We start from the raw sequence: 26996 nt of genomic DNA, 5'->3' as shown, positions 1-26996 counted from the left end.
AGCACTAACTTAATTTTGCTTATAAACCTGTCCTGAACTCTGAATTTATGTTCTTCTAAAGAGATAAAAAACATCCACATCCAGATGTTAACATAAATTCTGTGACAAAAATGTTTTTCCAGAATAGCTGACACATTTTGTTTAATTCACACAGCTCAGATCGCTAAGGAAGGATAAGTAGTTAATGCTGGAATGCTGTTTAGGACATTGTTGACTATTAAATTAATGCAGAAAATATGAAACTCTAGGAACTGAATATATTAAACAAATTGATCCTTTTGTTGTACGATTACTTTGATTGTATTACTAATATATAATGAATACAATCATTGAGTATACACGTACTAGACTAGCCACTCAATGGAGGTTATTGTTACCTGAACAGCGCTGTTGCAGAGAAGGGTCAGCGGCCCGAACTACTCTACCTCGGGCTTGTCGGTAAGGCAGGTCCTTAGAGGCGCATCTGCACTACCGATAGACTACCGCGACCCAAATGTCAGCGGCCCGAACTACGTTGCCAAAATCGGTAACAACTATTAGCATTATCTGATTATACGTGAATACTCAATGATACAATGTTATTAATTGAAGATTATTAGAACCTATAGCAGGTAGGTCTGCATGGTCAAGCTTAGTCATAAAAGTGTGGGGTGTAAAAAGATGGCAATTTCAGTTTTTATTTTAATTTTAGGAATACTCGTTGGATGGTAATAAAGAAACAATTAGGTATTTCAATCATTTATTTGCTAATTTTATCATACCCTTACACATTCTAGATAAGAAGAGGTACACTTCATTAATTGAAAAGCCTTACATTACTTTGAGCTTTATTAAGACATTCAAAAGCAAACCAAATCATTACGTGGTCTTTTAATTACCGTAAGTAAATATTTTAAATAAAGCTCATAAATAAAAATTTACAAAAATAGGGTTTAAGAAATAAGTAAAAATATAATACAATTAGTCAATATGTTTATCAAAATCACAGGCCAAAAAAACATTTCTAATAAATACAATGAAGGTGTAGATTTTAAAAAAGAATACAAGTTGCATTTATATACTGTTTTACAACCGACAATTACAAAATGTAACATTACCTTACATTTTCAAGTCTTGTGCATTTAACAGTGCTTTTCACTTGTGAGAACATTGATAGAGGTACCTACCTAAACCCCTAGAAAATATTCAAGTTGTTTGTTTTGGGGTAACTGATCTACCGTGAAACTAAGTGAATAAAAATAGTAATTACATAGTATTGATAACATATCCATGCAGTCAAAATAAAATTGAAGAACTTTGACAAGATTAATTGAGACAACAGAGGTAGAGCAACATTTAAAAGGTACATAAACCACAAACAAAACAGTCTGCAGTTTACTTGGTTAAAAACAAGTACACAATGTTTAACTTTAGGAATACTTTTAAATTCTTATTGGACATTGTCTCATTTTATAACCTTAAAATTGACTAAAATGATAAGGATATAATACTTTTGAAACATATACAGCATATAATAACTTTTCAAGTTATATAGACTAAATAAAAATAATAACAATTTTAAACAAAAATAAAACTATAAATTGTTAATTGTAACCTATGCAAATCTATAGTAACTACTGGACTAAAAATAGTACTGATGTAATTAGTAATACAAGAGATGCTTCGGCAGTCAGTATTTATTTTGAACATAATTAGAAACATAAAAAATAAAACAGCAAATACTTATATTTTAAGAATCAAGTGAGAATCATACATGATATTAAAATAAAATAGGAATACTAAAACATTCATTCTTAAACATTATAAAAGAGCTACTTGAAATAGTTGGTTTTAACGGTTAAGCCTGATAAAAATGATTAGGCAATTATATTGATACCTACAACCTTTATGTATTATGGTACCCAACCACTCTATCTTGATATTACCTTAAAATTAAGCAATACATGTTTACATTTTCCTTACATAAAATGGCTGAGTTTAGTTTGAACCTCATTTTCTTTCAAAATCTCTATCTGAAAATGTTTCTTTAGACACATTGTCATTACAGTAAAACTTCGCCAACTCGACACCCGATAACTGAACAGTCAACAGCTAATACGTCAGGGCGCACATCTAGCTGGCTTCTCTTACTATTGTGTTAGACTTTTATTGTTTTAATTGTTGAATATTCCAAATTTCTTTGAAGATTGTTTACGGTACTCAATATCTAGAAATACTCACGTAAGTAAAAATTTAATACATTTAAAAATGAGTCTGTTATGTATTCATTTATTAAAACAGCTATTAAAAATGTCAATGTTCTGGAAAAATTTATAACCCCCAAACTCGACAACTTCTGTCGTACACAAATTGTCAAGTTAGTGAGGTTTAAGTGTACCATGATTTAGTAAAACATGCAAATGAAAATTTTAAATAATTCACCATCATTTAAAAAACTACCAGGAAATCATGACAGTTATGACATCATACGAATTTGAACTAGTATATAAAACAGTTAAAATGAAATAAACTTATTTGAGCGTACCCTTGAAAGAGAAGTCAATAAAATATTCTGCAATATTATGCATATCATTCAATTTGTTCTACAAGTTTAATGCAACAATATTTTGTGTACTTCAAAACAAAAGACAAATTACAGTTTTTCAGAAACTTTCTTACATGTTAAGCTAATGCATGATTTGCCTTATATGTTTATCCCAAGATACAAGCAACATAGTTTATTTTTGTTTGAAAATTGCTGAATGGGTCTAAACCTTCGCTGTCCATAAAATACCTTGCTCTTATCAGAACCACCAATAGGCAACGCAAATTAATCAACATGAGGGCCGATACGAAAATAAACTACTACATTAAACTAAGATATTTTAAATGTCAAAATAAACATGGTAACTACATAATAATGCCCAATTGACGACACCCAAAGTTTTTAAAAGCTTTGTGCTTTTAAATTACTTGACTTAAAATAAATTGAAAATCATTAAAACAAACCATACCTTAACACATATCAGCATAAACATAAAAGTTGTCATAGGATAGATGTTAAAAATAACTAACACTTTATGAGATAATTAAGTTGGGGATCTGAACAAACATTGTCATTGGATTTTAGATATCTTAAATTACTAATACCGGGTTTGTTTGTACAAAAAATGTTGTACCAGTCTTCAATTACAATCAGAGGAAACATAATAACTATAAACCAACACAAAATTATAAAAATTCCATTCTATAATACTAATTGGAATTTATGTAGACAATACAAAATTTATCACTTGAGTTTACAAAGATTGCTCTTCTATATTGTAGGCACACTACAACAATGACCAAATTTTACTTCGTTTAGTCCAAAAAAAAATCAATGAATACTTGAATGTTTCTTTAACAAACTCATTAATTTTCTTTTTCTGTTTATGACGGTAAACCATCTGGCAGCCTTGGTTTAAAAAGTGTCTACTGTATTTATAATAAAGGCTAATCAAGAGATAAAACTAATATTTAATTGCAAATTAAGAAGTTATTCTGAGAGATTTTTCACACATTTGACCAGCTAAATTGACAAATTTACAATTTTTTTAAACCAAACATTTTTAACAATGGGTTTTAACTTTGAAGGTTGGGATATACTGTAATACTGTCAGTCTTAGCAAGTAAAATACGGATTACATTATTGTAATAATTAGGTATACAAAACCATGAAAAAACCAATGAATATATAATGTGTATATTATAATTGGAGTAGTACAGTTGGGGTGCTTGCACCAGTCCAATATGCTCCTGACAGTTCGGAAACATTTATTAAAAAATCTCTAGTAGAAAAGAGAGGAATAACCTTTTTCCCATCCACCATTAGTGTTAGTGCAAGATTTCATCAAACATTTTAGTCACCTTAGGATTGAGCATCACATTTGACTTTTGAAAGGTTTAAGGGCTGAAGGAATTAAACATAAAACATAACAATCTCACAGATCAAAGAAATGTGGAAACATTTTTGCCACCAAGACTGTATGAATAATATGATAGGTTATGTGTCTGTCTTCAGTCTTTAAATTAGTCTGGGGTAACTAGTTTCGGGTACAATGACCAATTTTCAAACCCACATCAAATTGGTCAATAAATCCTACGGAAGTCTTCGTTGATGTAAAACACATGTCAACACATAAAGTTCACAATAAAAAAATAAAAAAAAACATTTAAGTAGGCCGGCCACATTTAATAGAACGACAGACCTACGCAGGTTGCTCAGTAGACATGACGGATCTAGCCGTTGTCGAAGCAGTGACATTAACCTTGGGGGTAGAGATCATTTTCAATTGAATTTATTATATGTTTCATTTTGTTTGTTTCACTTTGATTGATATAAAATAAAATGTTGTTTGTAAATAAGTACGATTTTAGAAATCTAGAATTTTAAAAAGTGCAGGTTTTAAGTATTGCAATTTCTTCTACATTAAGCATAAAAAATCATGAAAAGAACGAAGGCAGTGACGCTTAACCCTGAGATCGATTATGAATTGTTATAAAATACAAAACCCCTTCAATTGCATTTCTTTGTTTGCTAATATATGTGTGCTAGTAAGACAAAACTGTATTCACTACAATTTTTTATCAATCTTAATAAGTAGTTAAATTAAAATAAACTAAAAATCATGACAAAAGATTTTCCTGGATTTCACTCACTTTACATAAAAAAAATTAATTATATTGTGTATAAGTCTTAAATTCATGTGTCATTATTTAGTGTTTCAATGATATTTCAAAACTCTTTCATAAACAATTCAATACTTTTTATTAACCACTCATGCATAAATTAAATCCTAATCAAATAGTACCTGTTATTGAACATCTGTAAATCAAGTAACAGTGTAATAAGGACACTGCAGCAAATACAACTTATTATAGTCCTTGCCATCCTGACCTGTAGGGTAATTAACAGCTGGCCCCGAACAATCCTATTAGTGACGCTTCCGTGGATGCCCTAGTTCAATATTATCATTAATAAAATGATAATCTGATATAATAATTTACTGGTTTACATTGATAGCATAAATTTAACAATCATTTCTGTTTCCGTCCCATCTGCTTTGAGCTACAAACAAAAAATATAAGTATAAACCATAAACATTGTCCGTTTTAGATGGGACAAAAACAGAAATGTTTGTCAAATCAATGTCATTAACATATATTATATAATACATCATTAATAGGTGATTACGAGTAAATTAATACATCCTATTATAATTTTACTAATGTTAATACTGTACTAGGGCGTTCATGGAAGCGTCGCTAATAGGATTGTAATAGGGTTGTGCGGGACCAGCTGGTAATTGCGCTGCAGGTCAGTTTGGGCTGCCTCAAGTTAGGGTGGCGAGGTTTATATATACATATGTGTCGATTTCATCATAGATAATGTGAAATAATATCATGCATATATTAAAATATTATGTTTGAACTTTTTACTCTTGGAGTAAGAATTTACTTGTCAGAGAATTAACTGTCCGCAGTAAAAATAATGTTTTTATTCCTGATTTACAAGTGTTATTAGGTAGGAATATAAAATGTTTTACATTTCTGGTCTAAAACTTAACTACACATCAACGACTTATAAGCATTAACAGATGAACGAATAACTCAAGATCTTTAAGCAGATTTAAACTAATTACAACAGTTTCAAACAGTTGTATTTAATTTCAAGCAATATTCAAGGGAATAAACACTTACAGTATATGATATACCTATCAATCATACTATGAACACTGACATTACATTCAACCTGAGGAGAATCAAAAACTAGAATGTGACCTTGCTTGTTGCCTACCTGACAGTTCTATGCCCATGGGAATAGATTGTGTGGTCACATTGGTTTCCATACCTGGATCATTAAGGTTTATACCCTCCATCATACGATCATCGTACAGAGAGAACCTAGTCTCCCTCAATACACTTTTGCCACGTTTGCGCCTGACAGACGGGGGTACATCACCCGGTGTTTTTATTCGGCTGGCAAGATCTTTTAACTTATTCTTACTCTTATCAGTAAAAATATCATCTAAATTTGTCTTTTTTTCTACGTTGTTATTTTTACAATTTACAAGGGGTAAACTGGAAGGCCTCTCAGCAGACTTGTGTTTTACAATACCTTCAGAAGACTCTTCAAATGGCGAAATGATCACCTTCATGTCACTCACTCGGTTCTTATCTTTACTTCGCGTACTATTTTTAGAGCCTACAGAAGAAGTATTTTCTTTTTCGGTGCCTAGAACAGCAGTTACAGTCCTTTGATCACCGAGGCTGACTTCAGTTTCCTTCAAAGGTCTAGATCGAAGGTTCGACTTAGGGGAGGGATCAGATCTGTTTTTCTTTGATTCTAATAACTTTTTTAAAGGTCTAGAGAGAATTCCGCTAAATGGTTTGTGAAAGCTACCATTACCTGGGACGTTGGGCTGTTTAGGGACAGTTGGATTATCAAATACAGCATTCTGTACAAACGGTATGGGAGCGTTGACTCGAGGAGGTGGGTTCAAGTAGTCGCTGTTGACCAGACTGAGGTTGTCTGAGTAGTTGTGGGGATTGTGTTTCATGGAACGATCGATCAAATCGTGCTGACTGTTGGCATCCCACATCAGGTTGCGTTCAAAGCAAGGGTTGCGACCTTGGTAGGGCTGCAAAGGCATCACTTGACTTGGTCGATTGTTGGAATTTTTGCTATCTGAAAATGATCAAGCACACTGTCATTTCTAAAATTGCTCATGAAAAGTATTGAATTATTATGAATTTATATTATGTAGTGTCCTTCAATATCAAGAATATTTTTATAGAAGATTCTGTACATTATAACTTACTTGCAATGGACTCCACACAAGGTTCTGAGGGTGAGAGGGTCAGCAATGTTTCCACAGTACCTTCAGAGAGATTTGAATCTATTCCTTCCTTGTCTCCTAAACAAATAATAATCATATAGATTTTTTTGTCAGGAAAGTAAAATTATTTGTTGATATAAGAGACGTTGTTTCCCTAACAAACACACTTTTATTTGAGGCGGAAAACAATAAAACAGTTTTTTTGAAAATCTGTTATCTACTCGCTATCATATTTTTTCACTTCTATAACTTATTGAAACCTCTTGTAGGTACAGTAATAAATAATTAAAAATACAATATTAAAAAAGTTTTTAATCACAAGCTATATAAATTTGGATAAAACCCATAGGTTAGTTAAGTGTTAGTCTAATCAATTATAAAATGAAACCGTTCTATGCTAACCTGACCTAAGGAAACTTTCTGATTACGAAAAAACCAATTAAAGATTTAGTAATTCTAATCGATATTATCAATCGATATTAGGGTAGCCCGGTCAAAAATAAAGTTGCAGACAGATAACAGATTTTGACCATTCAAACAATATGAAATCTTCAAAGAGCGTGATATCATTGACACCAATACTACAGTTTCTACACTTTTGATAATCTGAAATAATGCAGTGAATGTGCATTGAATGTGTTCATTAAACTGATTTCAATGTAACCTGGAGAGTAACTGGTCTAGTGGTAGACTGTGGGACTTTGTTCCCTGAGGTTCCAAGTTTAAATTCTGTCAATCAACAATTGATTTTATCAAAGTGATAATGCCGCAACCCTCTGGGCCCAGCCCCTAGCCTGAAATAATGTGTAGAACACTTTTGGAATAGAGCCTACGTCTTAGGATGTAAAAGTGGGCCTTAAAAGAAACTGCACCTTAATGTTAAATAAGATGGAAACAACGTGGAAACAAAGACTATCCGTAATCTTACCTGTATCTTCAGCAGATTCAACATTTTTGTGGTTGTTGTTGTTGTAATTGGGCAGTGACATGAAAGTATGGGTCATGTTTATTGTAGGACTAACTCCAATTGTACCCGTTCCTGCAAAAAATACACATGTTCTTCAATAACTATAATAAGATTTTATCTTTACTTTCATATAAAGTTGAGAAACAATTGTGTAGTATTCTTTTCATAAACACAAATATGATACTTGTAGGAGTACATATTATTTTAATACAAACACATTTCAGGTTGTCATTTTTTTTATTTTTTTTTTATTGCAATGAAAAAGCTAGTGGTGGAAAACTTTCTAGTTCCTAGTTTTTAGAAGAAATGACATTTCTTCAAACCAAAACTTATGTTTCCAATTTTTACTCAACATTTACTCTTCAAGGACTTGGAAAGAATATAATCCCTACAATAGATACTAGGGATGGACGGGTCCCGAAATTTCGGGAATTTTTCGGGAAAAAAATATTCCCGATTATCGGGACGGGATTACATTTGACTCGGGATTTTTTCGGGACGGGATTTGGTCCGATCGTCGGCGATTTTTCCGCTTCGCGAGTGCCAATAACGCCGTTATTGCGAGCGATAGGTCCGCGAACGCAGGAGACGAAGTCATACCGACGATCGCGCCGTGACCGCGGAGTCCTACCGACGATCGTGCCATGACCGCGGAGTCCTACCGACGATCGCGCCGTGACCGCGGAGTCATGCTGACGATCAAGCCGTGATCGCGAGTCATACCAACGATCATGCCGTGACCGCGAGTTATACCGACGATAACCCCGTGACCGCGGAGTCATACCGACGATAACCCCGTGACCGCGAGTCATACCGACGATAACCCCGTGACCGCGAGTCATACCGACGATAACCCCGTGACCGCGGAGTCATACCGACGATAACCCCGTGACCGCGAGTCATACCGACGATAACCCGTGACCGCGAGTCATACCGACAATAACCCCGTGACCGCGGAGTCATACCGACGATCGCGCCGTGATCGTGAGTCATGACGACGATCGCGCCGTGACTGTGAGTCATACAGACGATCACCCCGTGATCCGCGAGTCACAAGTTACTATAGGTACCTGTAAATTGTTACCCACTTTTTTTGTTTTTATAGATCAGTGCCACAAATGGTAAAAATTGATTTCGTATGTCTTTTTGGTAACTGCAATACAGTACTTTCTTTTCATGCACAGAAAAAAATCCCGTCTCGTCCCGTCCCGAAAATTGGGAAGGAAATAAAAATCCCGTCCCGTCCCGAACTAAAAATTCAATCCCAGATACACTACATAGGCTAACTGTAGTTTTAAAATTGCAAGAATTAATGTATCAAGAAGCAAGACCTAAAAGAACTCTTTTTATTAAGATAGGGATTTCTGATTGCACCTTTACTTTGGATATAGTACTTGGAGGTCTTAGTAGGGAAACAGTGCTGCTGTAAAAGGTTTAAATTTTGCATTGACACAAATGCACACTTTGATATTAAATCAACCGAAAAAGAACAAAATATGAAAACTTTAATATTTTAAATTATTCTATAAGGTTGTGTTGATAAATCTGCTGGATTCCAATAACTAAAACCATTTGTGCATGCATTCACAGAGTAACAACAACACTTATGAGTTCAAATATTTTGACTTTTGGATACTGAAATTGAGATCCTATCTGGATACTACCATCCGTAGCCAATATTTTAATAAACAAGAACATAGTCACTCACAGGGTTTGCTACAGTCTAAAATTCAATTTTCCCCTTATTTTTTTTACTGTGATATTGATGTGACATAACAGTTGCTAAACAAATAAGTTGTACGTTCAGTTTGGCTTTGTTTGATAGAAACTCTGTGCTTCAATTTTAACCCAGAATGTCTAATTTTACCCACATTGAAAGCCTGAATTCAGTTAATTGGTGACTTACATAATAATAATTCATATTTTGAATAATACATCCAAACGAGCAAAATTACCTTTAAAATTTAAAGTTGAAAGTTCCACGAGTCTCTCCTCTACACAGAGAGCTGTGAGGCGAGCTTCTGCGTCTTGGTCCCAACAGTCATCGATGGTTTCTCGCACAAGTCTTGTAGCAGCACAGTCTAACCAACCTTCAGGAATCAGTGGCCGCGCCTTCTTACGAGTCACCAACACTTGCATTTGCTCAAATGATGGGTGTTGACCTGAAAATATATTGAACATCAGTTTATATCAAGCAAAAATTGTATTGTTATATCAAATCATGTTTGTTGGCAAACATAGTTTCCAAGTAAATGCACAGGTGCTTTGTCATCTTCTTTAAAACTAAATAAGTCTTAGTATTTACAATAACAAAAAAACATATACTTAAAAGTTAAATAAAGATAATGTCAAGTTTAAAACTAAATAGGCCATCCTAAAGATTTAAAAATTGCTAGGCAAATATTATCTGTACGCATTTCGTACTATACACACAACTCTTACTACCTTGTTTATGATATAATATCAATTACTATTTTGTTGTTCAAAGGTTTATTATTGCGGACATTTTCCATCACGATGGTAAAAAACAATACACAACGTTTCGGGATCTGGAATCTGATCCCGTTCTCAGGTGAAAAAACTTAACTAACACATTACAAATAATAATACAACGCCCAACCTAAGTTGGAATACACTACAGAGGGTAGCAGTAAAAAAATAGGTCAAAGGATAGTGAACTTAATTGTTCAATAAATAGGGAAATAACGAGTTCTCCTCAAAATTTGCACGTTATGTTTACCTTATGTAGTAAAACTCGTGATAGGAATAAGCAGAATTACCACCCATTTCGCGGCATCTGTGCGATGCCGCGAAATGGCTTCGCTCTGTTATTTTGTTGGTTTTACTTTTCCAGGGACTGGACGCCATTTCTGTTGTCTCCGTGTTTCCCATTGGTCGGCCATGTTGCTTCAGTCTCGTTGGTGGAGTCATTGCGAACGATGCTATTAGTGTTCCATTGTGTGAGCTGTTTTATAGACTGTAGTGTTTTGTGATTGGTTATTATTTGCATGTTGTATCATGACTTGATTGCAATACAGTGCATATTTTTTGACTGCTACCCTCTGTAGTGTATTCCAACTTAGGTTGGGCGTTTGCGTATTAGTTTTTTTACCTGAGGACGGGATCAGATTCCAGATCCTGAAATGTTGTGTATTGTTTTTTACCATCGTGATGGAAATTGTCAGCAATAAACCTTTGAACAACATTAACTCACCATCACCAACAATGAACTTCTAACAAAGAATCAATTACTAATTATGGAGAATCTATGGTAGCGTATACGTAAACAAGGCAATGTCACACCAATGCATTTGAGACCCATGCATTGTTGACAGGCAAATGTAAGGTTCCCAGGTCTTACCATGAGACCTACAGTAATAGCTTATTCTAAGTTATTCTCTATATGGGAAATTTACTAAAATGATGATCTATCAATTTGACGCCCATTTATATGCTTCCCATGTTAACTATGGACTATATTTCTAAATAATAATGTAATGGAAGGAGGAAGTGTTTGGCACTGTTGTGCGAGTAGGCTGGGAGTGTTGTTAAACAGTAACATGTTGTGCTAACCTACTGAAGGCTGTTGCTTTAAGTAGGCCAGTGCACTTGATCAAGGGGTTTTGGGTGTAGTGAAGTGTGGTGTACTGGAGGACAGGGTCCTGCTGGGAGAGCCCAAGGCCAGGTAAGACAATGTTAAGGGTTTTCAAAATTGGGGCTTAGAGTATTTTCCTAATTGGGGTTTCACTTTCTAATTAAATTATTTATACAGTTCCAGTCTACTCTACCTGTTTGATGGTTATTTATCTCTGTGTTCATTGTTTTGTTTTGGGTTTTATCAAGCTGGGTTTTGTAAGGGAGTGCTGAGTTTCATTCCCGAGCTACGTCACCCAAAGTAACGAGGGGTAAACCTAAGTTAGTAATCTCGCTGCCAAATGCCTGTGGTAAAATTCTGATTGTTATGAGGACATTTGAAGACAGTTTAACCCTAGAACGGTATGCCCTCATAAATATTATGACGGCAAATAGTTCTTTTATAACAGAATGTACATTTCGGCTCTGACTGTACCGTCCGTCCGAGCCAACTTACCCCAACCGTCACTCAGCTCAGTGTCACTTGAAAAGTCGAGAGGGGTTTGTCTATTTTCGCGTCGGTGACTTAATTTGTAATTTTTATGACAGTATACCTTTCGTGTAACTTTAGGTGTAGTGTGTTTTCGTAACTTATACGAACGTATACCAATACCTACTATAGCTATGTGTATTTTAAAAAGCCTAATAAACATGTTTTACCAATTTTTTATGTTGTTATCTTGAAATCTCATAAATATAAAAATTATTTTGATTATATTTATGATTATATTTACTTTGATTATAGGTTTTTTTTAAAAAAAAATTCAATTTAGTTTGTTTTGATATTAGAAGGTTTTGAAACTATGTTTATTGTAATGTAAGTAATATTTGTTTGGTTTTTAAAACAGTTTGAAATTACATAATATGAACAGTATTAACCGAGAATTATATTTATATTTATAATGTCGTTGTTATAGAAACATAATTGAAAAGTAGTAAAATTTACAACTGCATATCAATGGTGTTACAATTTTGAGGTATAAGTTACTGGTCTAGGGTCAATGGCATTACTGACAATGATTTTGTTTTTAATACTTCTTGTCTAAAGCTTATTGAAAAGTACACTTAAGTACTGACAAGTAATTAATACACAAGAATTGATTAATTTGTAGGAAAACTACTGACTAACAGGAATGGGATTAATACAATACAGTTGCAACACAATCACATTCAAATGATTAAATGTCACTGGAGAAATACAGGAAACTAATGATGGGCAAAACCAGAAATTTTGAATCTCAAACCCAAAACAAAAACATAAATAATCAAATCCAGAATTTTGAAACTTAAATGTGAAACCTTTTACTTGCTTGGTTTAAAAAAAAAAATAGGTTAATAATAAATGTTAAATATATAATCATAACTGAAAGAAAATGGACTCATGACTTTGACATAACAACATAAATAATTGAATATGTTTGTGTGTAATGCAATTTTTAATCTTAAAGCCAGGTTTTGCTAGGCGTGGAAGAGGAGCGCGGAGCGCAAAGAGCGGAAAATAGATTAACGTGGGAGCGGAAAAGAGATTAAAATGGTGTTCCGTAGGAAAACTGTAAGATTAAATTACCTAAGACAAGTGAAATCCGCTCTCCGCGTTCCGCGCTCTACTTCAGAGGCTAGGAAAACCTGGCTTTAAAAACATGAATTTTCATAAAGAAGAAAAATCTGTAATAAATTAAACTCCAGATGGTATTAATTTTGGGTAAGGAACAAAAATTTACTTTGTGGTCAATATTTATGCCAAAAAATATTGACGGCTTGGGGGTTTTGACCCATTGTTACAGGAAACCATAAAAATTAAAGCCCTTTATAATAAATAATTATATTGTTGTTTAGTTTGTACCAAAAATTTTACCAAAAAAGTTATTCTAAACTGATAAAAAACATGGACTGTAACAATAGACATCATACACTGTTGTTTGTAGTATTACCTATTTCAGATTCAAAAGGCATTCTATAAGGTGCACATTCAACATTCGGCAGGTAAAAGTCAGAGCATCGGATTGCCAGTTCCCACAGTACTAGGCCAAGAGCATAAACATCGATCTGCTTGAGAGAAGATTCACAATCTCGCAAGTTGACAGCTCCTTCTAGAACCTCCGGGGCCATGTACCGCAGTGTGCCCACCTACTCAAAAGACACATCACAATCAGCAATCTTATACCAACAGGACATATAAACTAACCCTGAGAGTCATGTACATAAACATACATTACACAGGTTTTCATTACATATCTCACTTTCACTCGCTTACGTTAAATAATAAATATATACAAAAGAATGAAAGGAAAAATTATCACCATTGCTACAAGGGTCTTTCAGAGCTAATGGTTACATATGATGAAAGGCACATTCCTTTTGTGTTGTGTTTTTTTTTTTTTGCCTCAAAAAATATATTCGAGGGCGGTTTTTTAAGTAAGGGCCTTGTTTTACATATAAATCTGTAGTTTGCTTGTACGCAGCAACGAGGCTCATCACCATTTTCTGGCATCATTTGTGAACAGAATGACTCAAATTTCAGCTCTGTAGCTGGTCATGTAAGCATCGCTAGGTTTTTTTTAATTTTAAACAATCAAAATTCCCGCCGTGTACGAGGTAAGGTCAGTGATACGTTTTTTGATTATGAGAAACACAAAGAGCATTTTCACAGCCATTTTTAAACTCCCTAGCCTATTTCTGCACCTTCCACGCTATCAAATTCAAATTCTTTATTCACTCATAAACATCTTAAAAAGTACAACGTACAAGGAGAGGAGTTTCGTCATAATCAAAATTTAAAAAAATAATTAAAAATTTAAAAAAAAATACTATAACTAATAAAATTACACAACTCAAAATTATTACTAATGACATCAAGTAAAAGTTACTATTATACAAAACAACAAATAAGATAAAAATCCTGTTAAAATTAATGAAAGCCATCAGGTATGTATTCAACGTGAATTTAGTTTGTAAATTTAAATTAATTCTTGTCCGTTTAGAAAACATCAAAATAGAAATCATCTATTTTATAATATGCCTTTTCAATTAATAACTCGGGTAATTTTTCTAGGAGTATGTTTTTTTGGATTGTTGGTGATTCTTTTTGGTAGTTTATTAAAAATTTTTATAGCCATGTATTTTGGTGTACGTTCAAAAAGAGTGAGTCTATGTATTGGGAATTGATATAAATGTTTCTGACGTGTGGACCACAATTTTTAGGTTTTTATTTTTTAATGCTACAACCTTAAAAATTTGTCTAATTTTTTTTTTAAATAGTTTGGAAATTTTATTCCCTGGAATCCTGTAGACTGAAACAATTAGTAGATTTAATGTGATTATTTGTACAAAGGAACCCTCAAACGAGAATTCTTTGTTAAATACAGTTAGATCAACTCTAACAATAAATTATAGAGAGCTGTGAATTAAAATACAGGAACCTCCCTCCGATCTCTCCCTAAAATAGCCGTCAGCTAAACAGAAATTTGACATTTTATTCAAAATATACTTATTATCTTTTCTAATACAGTGCTCATTAATACATATAATTTTTACTTTACATTCTAAAACTAAAATGAACAATTCTAACTCCTCCATTTTCCCGTTTACACCCTGGAGATTCCAATGAAGAACTACATTCTGATTACTGTTGTTAGAAACCCTATATGAAGAGAAACTGGCCGAGTGTAAAAGCTTTTTATTTGTAACTATTCCGGACTTCAGAGAAGTTGGTTTCTCTTTGGGTTTATTCCTAAAAAAGGAAAGTGCATTTCTGCATCATCAATGTGAATGTAGTTATTGCTGGAACCTCCAGGGAGCATTCTCTCACCATTATCCACTATCTCACTGACACTACCATTTCTATTGCCTCAGACTACTGCTTCACAAAAGGAAAGAGGGCCCGGAGCAAGAATAGTTGAGGGGAGTAAACAGGCATTATTTCTAGGGATGGACGGGTCCCGAAATTTCGGGAAATTTTTGGGAAAAAAATATTCCCGATTTTCGGGACGGGAATATATTTGATTCGGGAATTTTTCGGGACGGGGATTTTGCCGCTTCGCGAGTGACGACGACGCCGCTATAGCGAGAGATGTTCACGAACACAGGAGGCGAAGTCATTTCGACAATCGCGCCAAGACCGCGAGTCATACCAACGATCCCGCCTAGACCACGAGTCATAACGACGATAGCGCCAAGACCGAGAGTCATACCGACGATCCCGCCGAGACCACGAGTCATACCGACGATCCCGCCGAGACCACGAGTCATACCGATGATAACACCGTGACCGCGAGTCATACCGACGATCATGCCGTGACCGCGGTGTCATATCGACGATCGCGCCATGATCGCGGTGTCATAATGACGATCGCGCCATGATCGCTAAGTCATACCGACGATTATGCCGTGACCGCGATTCAAACCAACGATCACACCATGACCGCGGAGTCGGAGTCATACCGACAATTGTGCCGTGACTGCGAAGTCATAGTCATTGATTTTGTTTTTCTTGTTTGGTTACTGCAAAACTCAAGACTTTCTTTAAATGTACAGGAAAAAAATCCCATCCCGTCCCGTCCCGAAAATTGGGAAGGAAATAAAAATCCCGTCCCGAGCCAAAAATTCAATCCCGTCCATCCCTAATTATTTCTCACTGCACTAGACACATACACATCGCTGCTGCATTGATGCTGTAGGTCTGACGACATCTGGTGTTGCTGGTGATGTGTCCTGTCATCAGTCTGCTGAATGTTGCCAGAGGGAAGGTTAGTGGACGCCTCGTGCTGACCTGGAGTTTGCTGCTCCTAACGTACAAGCTGCTGTAGCCTCTTCAAAAAGTTGGAGTGGGACAGACCTCTTCTCAGCCGACTGTTTACTGCCTCTTCATGGACTACTATCTTTGCATCAGGGTCATAATCTCTTGATTGATTGATAACACTGACCTTACCTCGGACCCGGTGGGAGATTTGATTGTTAAATAAAATGTAAAAACACACAGCAAAGTGTACATGACAGCTACAGAGCTGAAATTTGTGTAATTCTGTCCACAAATGGTGATGAGCCTCGTTGTGGCGTATAAGCAAACTACAGATTCATATGTGAAATGAGCCCTTACTTAAAAAACCGCCCTTGTAGGATCATGCATCTGTTCAGGTGTACAAATACTAGAATTGGTAACAAAGTCACCTGTTTAGTAGCTATGCTATTTGGATTAACAATAATGTGACAATATGAGATATTTATTTATCTTAGAGCATATTTGTAGCTTGAAAATACAATAACATAGAAAATAGTTTACCTGCCAGGATTAACAAGACAACTCCGTAACAGACATAGCGTACCCAATTGGGTGCTTATCACGCTTCAGAGTAAATATACTGTGTCTAAATCTTTAGGAATACACCTGTCCTATTAATTAAAAGACATTCATATACTCAATTGGAAGCAAAACGAGAATGTTTTAATTCTATACTTTGCACAACTTGGAAACGTCCTTGGATAATTTCCAACACCAAAGGAGATTGACCCCTTTTCTCGGTACACATTTTGAAGATATCTGTACTCACATCACTGATGGACTTGGTCTCTGCGTGTTGCTCCTCGCCCAGAGTGTAGTAGTGAGAACCACTCAGTTTAATAGCCAATCCCAGATCACAGAGGCAACAGGTGAGGTCTCCCTTCACCAAGATGTTGCGTGTGTTAAGATCTCGGTGGCACACACAAGGCTTGCTCATGTCTGAACAATCAAAACAATGCTTAATGTTTCAACTTGAAAAAGTCCATATATTAACTTGAGTACTTATTCCTATTATATTACCAATTGAAATGGGGACACGTCCGGTTGTATCAAAACCCAAATATAAGAATAAGAAGAATATATCTATTTCACTTGAATGTATATAAGTGAAGGATGAGTGTAGAATGAAGTGTGATGTCTTGGTTTTGTCACTGACAAAGATCAGCTGTTTTTTAGCCAGGACCATTTATTAAAAGCCCAATGATTAAGGGAGCCATCAAAGATCAAATCACTAAGAATTGAGGATTTCAATGCCCTTTGGCTCTTCTGATTTTTATTCATTTATCTCATGTGTATTGTTAAACTTTTGTTATTGGTTTCTACTCAAATTACGTAAGTCCAACTATACATTTTTTAGGAAATTGTATGACTAATCCATTGATACTTCAATTGTAAAAATCTGTTATTAAGGGGATCAAGGGGATTTCAATGCCCTTTGGCTCTTCTGATTTTTATTCATTTATCTCACGTGTATTGTTAAACTTTTGTTATTGGTTTCTACTCAAATTACGTAAGTCCAACTATACATTTTTTAGGAAACTGTATGACTAATCCATTGATACTTCAATTGTAAAAATCTGTTATTAAGCAACTAAGATATTACAGTTTTTTCCAGACCCTGTACATGAATTTTATGATGTGTTGTTTTTTGCCCATTGTTGTGCCACTCAGCGTCGGTGAGGCACGGCATTCTGGGCTATACACTGTCTCACAAACATTGTAATATCTTGTTTATTTATGAAATATTGCTAGAATAGTCATACAATTTCCTAAAGATGTATTCTCCAAATAATTTTTAGTAGAATCACTCGTTTTAGACTTAGATAAGACTTGGTACAAATAAAAGGTCTGAAACTTTTTGCAAAGATTGGTCCTATCTGTTACTACTTATGTATTAAGTTTGAAGTCAATTGCTTCAAGGGGTTCAAAAGTATGTATACATTTGTTAAAGTCATAGACAGATAGACAGAAAACCAGGCATTTATTAGACCCATGTTATTTCATAATGTTTTACTTAAGAGACAAACACAAAAATCTTTTTAGGGGTTTTGTGAATGTGACAAACTATTTGAAAAATGTCAAAACTATGCAGTATTGAAGTTTTATAAATTATTTATTTTTCCCATATTCAATCCCATATATCTTATGGCATATGTGTATATGGAGCCACCTCAAATTCGAATCTAGACCAAATTTTGACAATACAGAAGCAATCAATTAGAGCTATGTTAAAAATGAACAAAGATGATTCTGCTAAAGAACACTTTAAACGTTTAAGGATCCTCACTGTTTATGGTTTGTATGTTCTTGAATGTATTATGTTTGTCAAAAACAAAAATTTCAATCCACCAATTAAAGAAAATAATCATAACTACAATACACGTAACAAAAATAATTTTGTAATTGGAAAACACAAATTAGAGCTCTTCAAAAAAAAGACTGTCAATGCAGGAAATGAATTTTTAAAATTTATTACTTTGAAAATTAAAACAGAACAAAAACCCAACATTTTTAAAAAACGTCTTAAGGAATATTTAATGGACCTGTCCTTGTACTCTTTTGACGAATTGAAAATGGTGTTATCATAGTTTTAAGCATTCGTTTTAACTTATTTGACACTATTCATGTACAACTATGTATACTATGAATAAAGATTCTTGACTATGACTATGACTATGACTATTTTACCTCCTTTGCGTGTATCGGTATGCAAGAATGCCAAGCCCTTAGCTATAGAGAGAGCCATTTGACAGAAAGTGGTAAAGTCTAGGACGTGTGTCCGGATGTAGTCTTGAAGACATCCATTGGGGCAATAGGACAGTACTAGAAGACATTCAGCGCAGTTAGCATCAATCATCATTTTTTCACTGCATCCTGTAATAAAACAACATTTTGATTAATGGAACAATTTTTAACGTTAAAATGCTGTACCTGTGTAAGCAACTACTAATATGCTAAGGTTTTTGGCCTCGCCCACAACTCACCATCCCCCCCAGTGACCTCTACCCTTTGACTACTCCAATGCAGTCTAGGATGTCCAGCGTTCTTCTACCTTGCTGATTACTTTATGCCAACATTCTTAGTATGGAATCTAGTTAACTTCTGTTTACATGGCCTGCCCATCTTGGTCTTTTGCTTTTGATCTTGGCAACTATGTGAGGATCTTGATGAAGCACTCTTAATCTTCCATTAGTTTGTTTGTATTTTCCTAATTCTTTGAGGATAAACTAGGCCAAAAATAGTTCACAGAATGTTGTTTTCTGATGTCTTTTGTGTCTAAATTTTTCAAATACTCAGGGCTTTGTTTAAAGCACTAAACAATTTGTTGTCGCTATTGGCAGTTTTACCTGAGTCTTTGTAGTTTGTACAGTTAAGAATCCCTCAAACAATGAATATGGAAATATGGATAGGTAATTTTTCCCCCCCTTTCCTGTCAAAAAAAGCATGTGGCCTATGATTTTAAAATATATTTGTAGATTCACTGTTATTAATTTGAATGGTTTATTTTGATCATAAGTTCTCCCACCTCAAACAGAGGCCAGAGAGTCAGTAGGAGTGTGATTTTTTACTAATTAATCGTTCAATTGTGGACATTATTTTCTAAAATCTTAAACTTTAATTCATATTAAAAGCAACATGCATGCTTATCTGATTGATATTATAAACCAACACAACTAAAGCTATGCAGTTTGAGAAAAAATCCACAATTGTTTCACTTTGATCTTTTTTTATTCATTTATTCAATTACAAAAAAATCTAACAAGAATCAATGAATCTAAATAATTAAGTGTTTAAATTATAATTACCGAAACCCTACCCAGGCTGATACTAACCGAAACCCTGGGCCTGTGAGACCCCGCTTTTAAATACACGCTGGGCTTCTGAGACGGGCATGTTATGAACAGACAACCTGTCAAGATCACGGCACACACGCAAAATATACAAAAAAATACATCAACAGGTAGGAGAGAAAAAGGGGGAAGGTATTGGGGGAATGGAATCCCCCAAGTAAACAGTGTTGCCAACATGTTTATGAAAATTCCCGTGGGCCTGTCAGACCGGGGTTTCGGTAAAAGTGTTAAGATCACAATTGCATGCAAAAAGCAACCTTATTAGAAGGAAGCTTTACCGAAGTAAGTGAGGAGAGAAGGGTGGTCCATGAATGGAAGGCAATAAATATCACGCTCATTGTAGTAGTACTGCTTGTAAGCGGCTGGGAAGACTTTAATGGCTACTTGTTGGTTCTCTAAGTAGCCTGTCCAGACTGTTCCGTAGCGTCCTTGACCTACGACAAACATTTAATAAAGCTGTAGTAAATCATACAATCTATAACCACACTGAAGTAGTTCAGTGATTTAAAGAAAATGTTAGCTAATGAATAAATTTTATTTTCCTACAGTCACCTGACAAATTCCTTGCACTGACCTTGTAGAGAAAGTTGCTAATTGCAGCATTTTCTTACTTTAGGTTAGGTTAAATCCAAACATTGAACAAAATGGGAATCACTGCACCAGCTGATCACTGTATATTGCTTAAATTTTGTACATTATTTTGTTTTGACATTGCAAATGATGAGAAGTTTTGTTAAGTGTAAGCAGTGTGAGACATGTTTTGTTACTGTAAATTTGGCCTAAACTAGTCACTCCAAAATCATTCTAAAAATAACACAAGTCTCAAAAATTGGTTTTTGATACTTAACTAGTAAGTCTTGTTTTGGACTGATAAATTTGGTATTTTTGTAGGTCTGGAGCTATTTATACCTTGTAGTTTATAGGTTTGATCCTCTCATTTATCAATGTAAGCCAATTGAAAGTTTCAGTAGGCATTTAAATCTTACAAATGTTTATTTGTTTACACCAAAACATATCTTTATTTGTAAGATCAATATTATAAAATAGGTAACATGCTCAACAATAATGATTCTGGAAGTAAAAATTATGAAATAGGCAAGTACTTCTTCTTCTAATACTAATATATGATTGAAAATAAATATTTGTTCACCTAGAATTCATATATGCCATATGTATGAATATGCCTAATACCACATCAACAAAAATTTTCATTACACAAAAATGTGGTAAATTTTAATTATTGTTATTTCACTCCATTGACAAGTATGAATAGAAAAATGCCGTATTGCTTTGAAACGAGTTGCATCGATTCAAATCAAAAATATTTTTAATTGAAACGTTGGTTCAAATGTAAAACTTTTTGCTGCTTCGTACACCTCTAAAATAAGGAAAGTTTAATCATATCAGAGGACAAATGTATTATTTACAATTCAAAGACTTCCAAGTAGAGATTGAATGATATAAAACTGAACTGCAATAAATATATCACGAACCTACGATAGCAGATAGTTTAATGTGGTCAAGAATCTGGCCATTGTTGCCTCTATGAGCGTTTTCCATCAGATGGACAGAATCCGGGGGTAAACCCTTGTCTGGATCTCTCCATCGACGTGAGATGGCGAACAGAGCAACCAACACAGCAACCAGAGTCAAGGAACAAGCCACCAACACTACCAACATCTCTCTCTGGGACAAAGTGTTCACCGCAGCTGCAAAAATCCATCAACAAAACCAGTGTCAACAAACGACAAGAAACATTCTATTTTTCCAAACTAGTTGGACTATTTCCTCCAATCAGAAAGAGTAATCAGGGAAAACATGTAATGAACCTAATTCCTTCAAGTATTATTACTATACTGCAAATGTGATTGTGTTATTCTTGCTGTTACACAATAATTCTTTTCAGTTAACAATTTAGGTTTTAAGCTTAGTAGTACAAATTTTACAGATATTCTGTTTGGCAAGAAGATGTTCATCAAGATTATTACAAAATTCAACAATTTTCTTTAAAGCAAATTTGCAACAGTCTGCTGAATTATCATCACAATTTTGGGCAAACACAATTGTGTTGCAACATGTGACAAATGTAACTACAGCTTAAACCCTAGTCATAGCTCAGGCAGGGTTTCAACACTGAGCAAGTTATACACTATGTGGGTTCTAATACTAACCTGGAGAACTGGGTAATGTAAAGTCGTGACTCATCTCCGTTGAATATGGCCATTCTAGCGGTTCTGAATGGTTTTGGTTGCACAAGTCCTCTGTGCAACAACAGAACTTGGTGTTGTTCAGAGCCTTGGTTTGTTTATGAGTGGCCATACACACGTTTGATCCACACTCATCCTTTCCCGAACTTTCCCAACATCCTACAACAAAAATAAAAATACAAAATTAGACACATCTTAACTTAACATATGTTATAACATTCATAAAAGAACATACATAGCTACAGAAATTTAGATAAAACTTGATTACTGTTTATGACCGATAACTTTGAATTGATTTGTAATTCAATATTTAGGTTTAGCGATTGGTTGAAAGAAAATAGTTAATTTAGTTATGCTTGTTTACACCGATGGGTTTAGTTGATAAACTCAGGTTTGGTTATTGGAATCAAATATGAAACACAATATTTTAAAACTTGAATTGCAGTTCATTATCATGGTTTTGAACTAAAGCTTACAAACTCACTGTTTCTATTTTATAATTTATAGAATAAGATCTTAACATACCAAAAACTAATCAAAATGTTAGGAAACCAGTATCGAGAATTAAATGTGTCAAATGTATTTTTTTTTAGAAAATGGTTATTAGTGAGAGAGCTTGTGGTGAACATTGTCATTGTAGGATTGCATCTTATTGCCACATTGCCTGTACTAAGTATGTATAACTAATTTACATCCTTAAATTGGTTGTATACAGAACTACAGAACTACAGAACATACATAACATACATAACTACATGAATTTAGACAAACTCGTTATATTTTATTTCTATTGCTTAACTTTAAAATGGTGGTTAATTGTGATAATTCAGATTAAGGAAAGATGTTCAATTTTATTTTGAAGGAATTAATTTATTGTTGAAGAACTGTTATATAACATTTAGTTTTAGACGTGCCAACCCAGCAGACGACCGAGAGGTCATTGCTGTAGCGCATAGGCACGTTCCCTGCGTGGGACTAACTTGTAATTTGTATTGAGAATTTTGATAATAAAGCGCTTTTTCATTTCATAATGTACATTCTTGTATAGTACTGGCAGCCCCTTAATTTGTAAGACCATTCCAAGCACAAACCTGAGCTCATCATGGACAGTTGCCAACCACTTAAAAAAATGTTTAAACTTCTGAGCTTTTAAGCATTTATTTTTTTTTGCTCTTCCTTCTCTGGTAGACACCGTTAGCCCAATACTCTTCTCAAAACCAATAAACTTTACATGTGATATAAGTATAAGTATAAGCTAAGTATAAGCATAAGTAAGTACATGATATAAGTATAACTTACAGTAATACAATCATGTTTGTGATCAATTAACTAATTTATTTCATATAATTTATTGTTAGGCCAAGTTACAAAACAATTAACACATTCGCTGCTGAAAACCTTTAAACAGGCGCTCGCTAATTGCGGCGAGGCCCGGGCGGAGCCCCGACGCGCTAACTGAATCAGCGATCGCCTTTGGTATTGAAATATCTCAGTAAGACGAATCACAAAAGAGCAGTGGTGATTGTTCTGCGTTACTCCGAAAGTGGACGTAGTTCACTGAAACACCCAAAGGTAGCAGCACTGCCTGGATCAATAACCAGAGTCTTTGTAATACGGCTCGAATTGAGATATCCCCGAAAACGGGAAAAAAGCATTGCTAGACGGGATTTTACGGGCAATTTTTGTACCAACCTACACCAGAATAAAGCTCGCATTATAAGCTACAGGCTGGTAAAGATTACAACGTTCCCCGGACAATGGCTGAACCACACTGATCCGGCAAACAATGCAATGCGCGCTCCCCCACCGGTGGACCCCCCGCTCCTCAACTGAGACGCGCGGGGTCCACCGGTGGACCCGCCGCATCGAATGTGTTAAACAAGTGTCTCTTGACTGATAAATGACAAACAGTGATCAACAATCAAATTCCAGCGAATAGATTGGTTTTAGCGAATTTCCCTATAGGGAAGTAGCTATTACCGTAGGTGGCACGGTAAGACCTAGACCCGAGACCGATTTACTTTTTCATTTTGATGTCCCCAGAGGCCAAAAACACCATTCGTTCAAATTTTTATATATGTATATATATATATATATATAGACATATATATATATACACGGCCGCGCCCGGGAAGCCAGTCACATAAAATATACACTGGAAGTCAGTCAGTTGCACCCCCCAATATATTTCAAGACTATGATATATATATAATATATGTTGGTAAATATCTTAAGCCTAGACATATCTGAACGTATATATATCTTTTTTTCTTAAAAATACTAAAATATAATTACGTAAAAAATGCTATGCTAATGCAGTCACCACAGCATTTGCATGGGAAAGCCAGTCACGTAAAATTTGTGCTGCTAAGCCAGTCACTATATATTTTACCGCATACCACTGGAATCCAGTCACTGAAAATCCACCCGGGTATCCCGTCACTTCAGTCACTTTCACCCCTGCCCTTTTTCTTTGTGATATTTATTTGTTCTACAAGCTTGAAAATCCGCACCTCAAACAAATGGATTATGCTTCAGGCATTGAGCACTCTCATAACCCATCTTTCGCACTTCATTTTAATTAGTTGTCTTCCAGATTACTTAACAATTACTATTCTACAGATTAAATACCTAAATGTCAATGTAATCTTTGGTCGTCTTAATAGTCGTCCTGGCAACTGTGGATACAAATATGTACCGTACTAATTCGCAAGCGTAAGGTGGGAAGTTATTGTTTTATAGTCGCACAATTAGGCCTATTGTTGAGTCCTTGGAGGCAAGCAGCCATCTTGGATGATTTCAAAAAGCTGCAAAATCAAACACCAAAGTGTTTATAATTTAAATAGCTAGTATACTGTGGGATTAGAAATGTTCTTTGTAGTTTTGAATTATTCTCCAAGGGAGTCCATAAAATAAGTTAACGGTCACAGTCATCTTGGAAAAAGGCCAACTAATACGAAAACAATATCCTGTGTTGCGTGGGCCGTAGCACACAAATAGTTTTCCCGCCTCAAACAATCAAAGGCGTGTGGAACAAGGCAAAATTCTTGTCTCTTTTGTGGCGAGAGGTAGGGGCGAGCCTAACGGGTTCCATTGATGGGCTACCCGGCTACCGACCGACCTGGGGTAGCGACTAGCGAGCCAGTGGATGGTTAAAGGTTCTGCCGGTTATTTCCATCTTATTGCTGGTTCTCGAGCTTTTTGAGCTCGTTGTACAGTGAAATATTACTTCCCTATTTTATATAGCCACAATCAAAGCGATTTTTACAAGAAAGAATGAAGATATAGACTCAGTGATGTGTGGTTACTTAATTAAATCATGTTCCTTGATTGTTTACCCTTTTGTAAGAGCCAATAATCAATCAACTTATATTTCTTTATTTTTCTATTTATTATCTATATCAATTCAAAGAGGTAGCCCTGTACCTGGTTAACAAATATACCGATTACATTTAACGTGTTTTCTTTGAGTTACGCCCCATGGGATTCCAAAGTTTCACAATGTTTACATTTTTGAAGAATGTAGATAACAGAATGTTTAACGAAGCCAGCTTTAAATGCTGTCAATAAAGTTCTTTGATTTTGCGGTCCAAAAGGTAGAAACGATTCGATTTGTGAAACTTTTAACTTTTGCTACGGGCCTGTTAATTGGAGATTCTGACATTCTTAATTTAAGGAAGTAAACGTATTAACATGACGTGTTTGGAGTGGGATTTGAAATATGTGACGTGTATCAAACTTTTTCTCTTCAAAATCCTCTCCGATGTAAAACACAGGTACGGCAGCTAGGTTTACTAGAATTCAAAAGTTTTTTAATTGTCCTCCAATGTTTAGAAATTATTTTTCGATCAAGTTGTTTAATGAATAAATAATTGTTTTGCCAAATTATGTTTCGAAAACAGGAACTAAAAATAGATCAGGAAATAGATATTTTAGTTCAGAAAACAAAGCCAATCAAATAGGCCTACGTACTTTTTAAATAAAAACACTGGTCAGATGGTTTTTAACATTGCTTTCAATAAATTTCTAATAAAAATCACCACAGGTACTAATCTATATAAATAAAATTAGAGTTTTGTCTGTACATTGCTCAGAATCATCAACTTTTAGATTATTTTTACGTTTTAAACATTCAAGAATCCGAAAAAAGTTTCATCTCAATTCCGTTATTATCTCAATCATCAATTATTATCTCAATTCCGTTGTTGTCTATCTTCCGTCTGTCACGGTCCAAAGGCCATTTTACGCGGCCTTCTCCTGAAAACGAGAGTACCTATCAAGATCCTCGAATCATTTTAATGTATTCACTGGATTGGCGAAAGTGTCTTTAGCTATTAAAATATGGCCTCGCTACTTTGTAAAAAAACTTACGGACGTTTAAAACCCAATTTTGTGCGATTTTTGTCAAGTTTTCTCACAATGTTTATCACATAATCATCATATGAAATAGCGAACAGCTGTTCGGATCAAGATTATTTTTCTCTAGCTGTCACTGATATGTTTACATTGAATATTGTTTACAAATACCGCAATCATTTCAGATCAAGTTTCAAAAGCAAATCCAAACCAAGTTGGATTAAAACCGTTTTTCCTTACATAACGGATTTAATTAATCGCAAGTGCAATAATGTGTAGGGTAACCGTAAATGAAAATAGAGCTTCTTTGTGTATAGAATTTCTATCGAGTTTTGGGTTTATAACCGG

General features: G+C 34.7%; 1 protein-coding gene across 2 annotated transcripts in view; it reads right to left on the bottom strand.

Moving 5' to 3' along the window:
- Positions 1-955: 955 nt before the first annotated feature.
- LOC128997867 (activin receptor type-2A) overlaps positions 956-26996 on the bottom strand; it is a 56440-nt gene continuing 30399 nt past the window's right edge. For both annotated transcript variants that reach the window (XM_054423639.1, XM_054423638.1), the window contains exons 5-14: positions 22257-22451; positions 21579-21794; positions 20364-20519; positions 18923-19108; positions 17004-17173; positions 13389-13584; positions 9780-9986; positions 7786-7896; positions 6840-6935; positions 956-6706 (exon numbers count right to left, since the gene is read on the bottom strand). In XM_054423639.1, coding sequence (XP_054279614.1) covers positions 5781-6706; positions 6840-6935; positions 7786-7896; positions 9780-9986; positions 13389-13584; positions 17004-17173; positions 18923-19108; positions 20364-20519; positions 21579-21794; positions 22257-22451 — 2459 coding nt within the window. In that variant the 3' untranslated portion in view covers positions 956-5780. The remainder of the gene's footprint in view (positions 6707-6839; positions 6936-7785; positions 7897-9779; positions 9987-13388; positions 13585-17003; positions 17174-18922; positions 19109-20363; positions 20520-21578; positions 21795-22256; positions 22452-26996) is intronic.

The sequence above is a fragment of the Macrosteles quadrilineatus genome, unplaced genomic scaffold (genome assembly GCF_028750875.1).
Source record: "Macrosteles quadrilineatus isolate MER2022 unplaced genomic scaffold, UCM_ALF_1.0 Scaffold_7__1_contigs__length_78375512, whole genome shotgun sequence".
Lineage (NCBI taxonomy): Eukaryota > Metazoa > Arthropoda > Insecta > Hemiptera > Cicadellidae > Macrosteles > Macrosteles quadrilineatus.
Note: the sequence above shows the minus strand (reverse complement) of the source record. Positions and strands in the feature narration are given on the sequence as shown.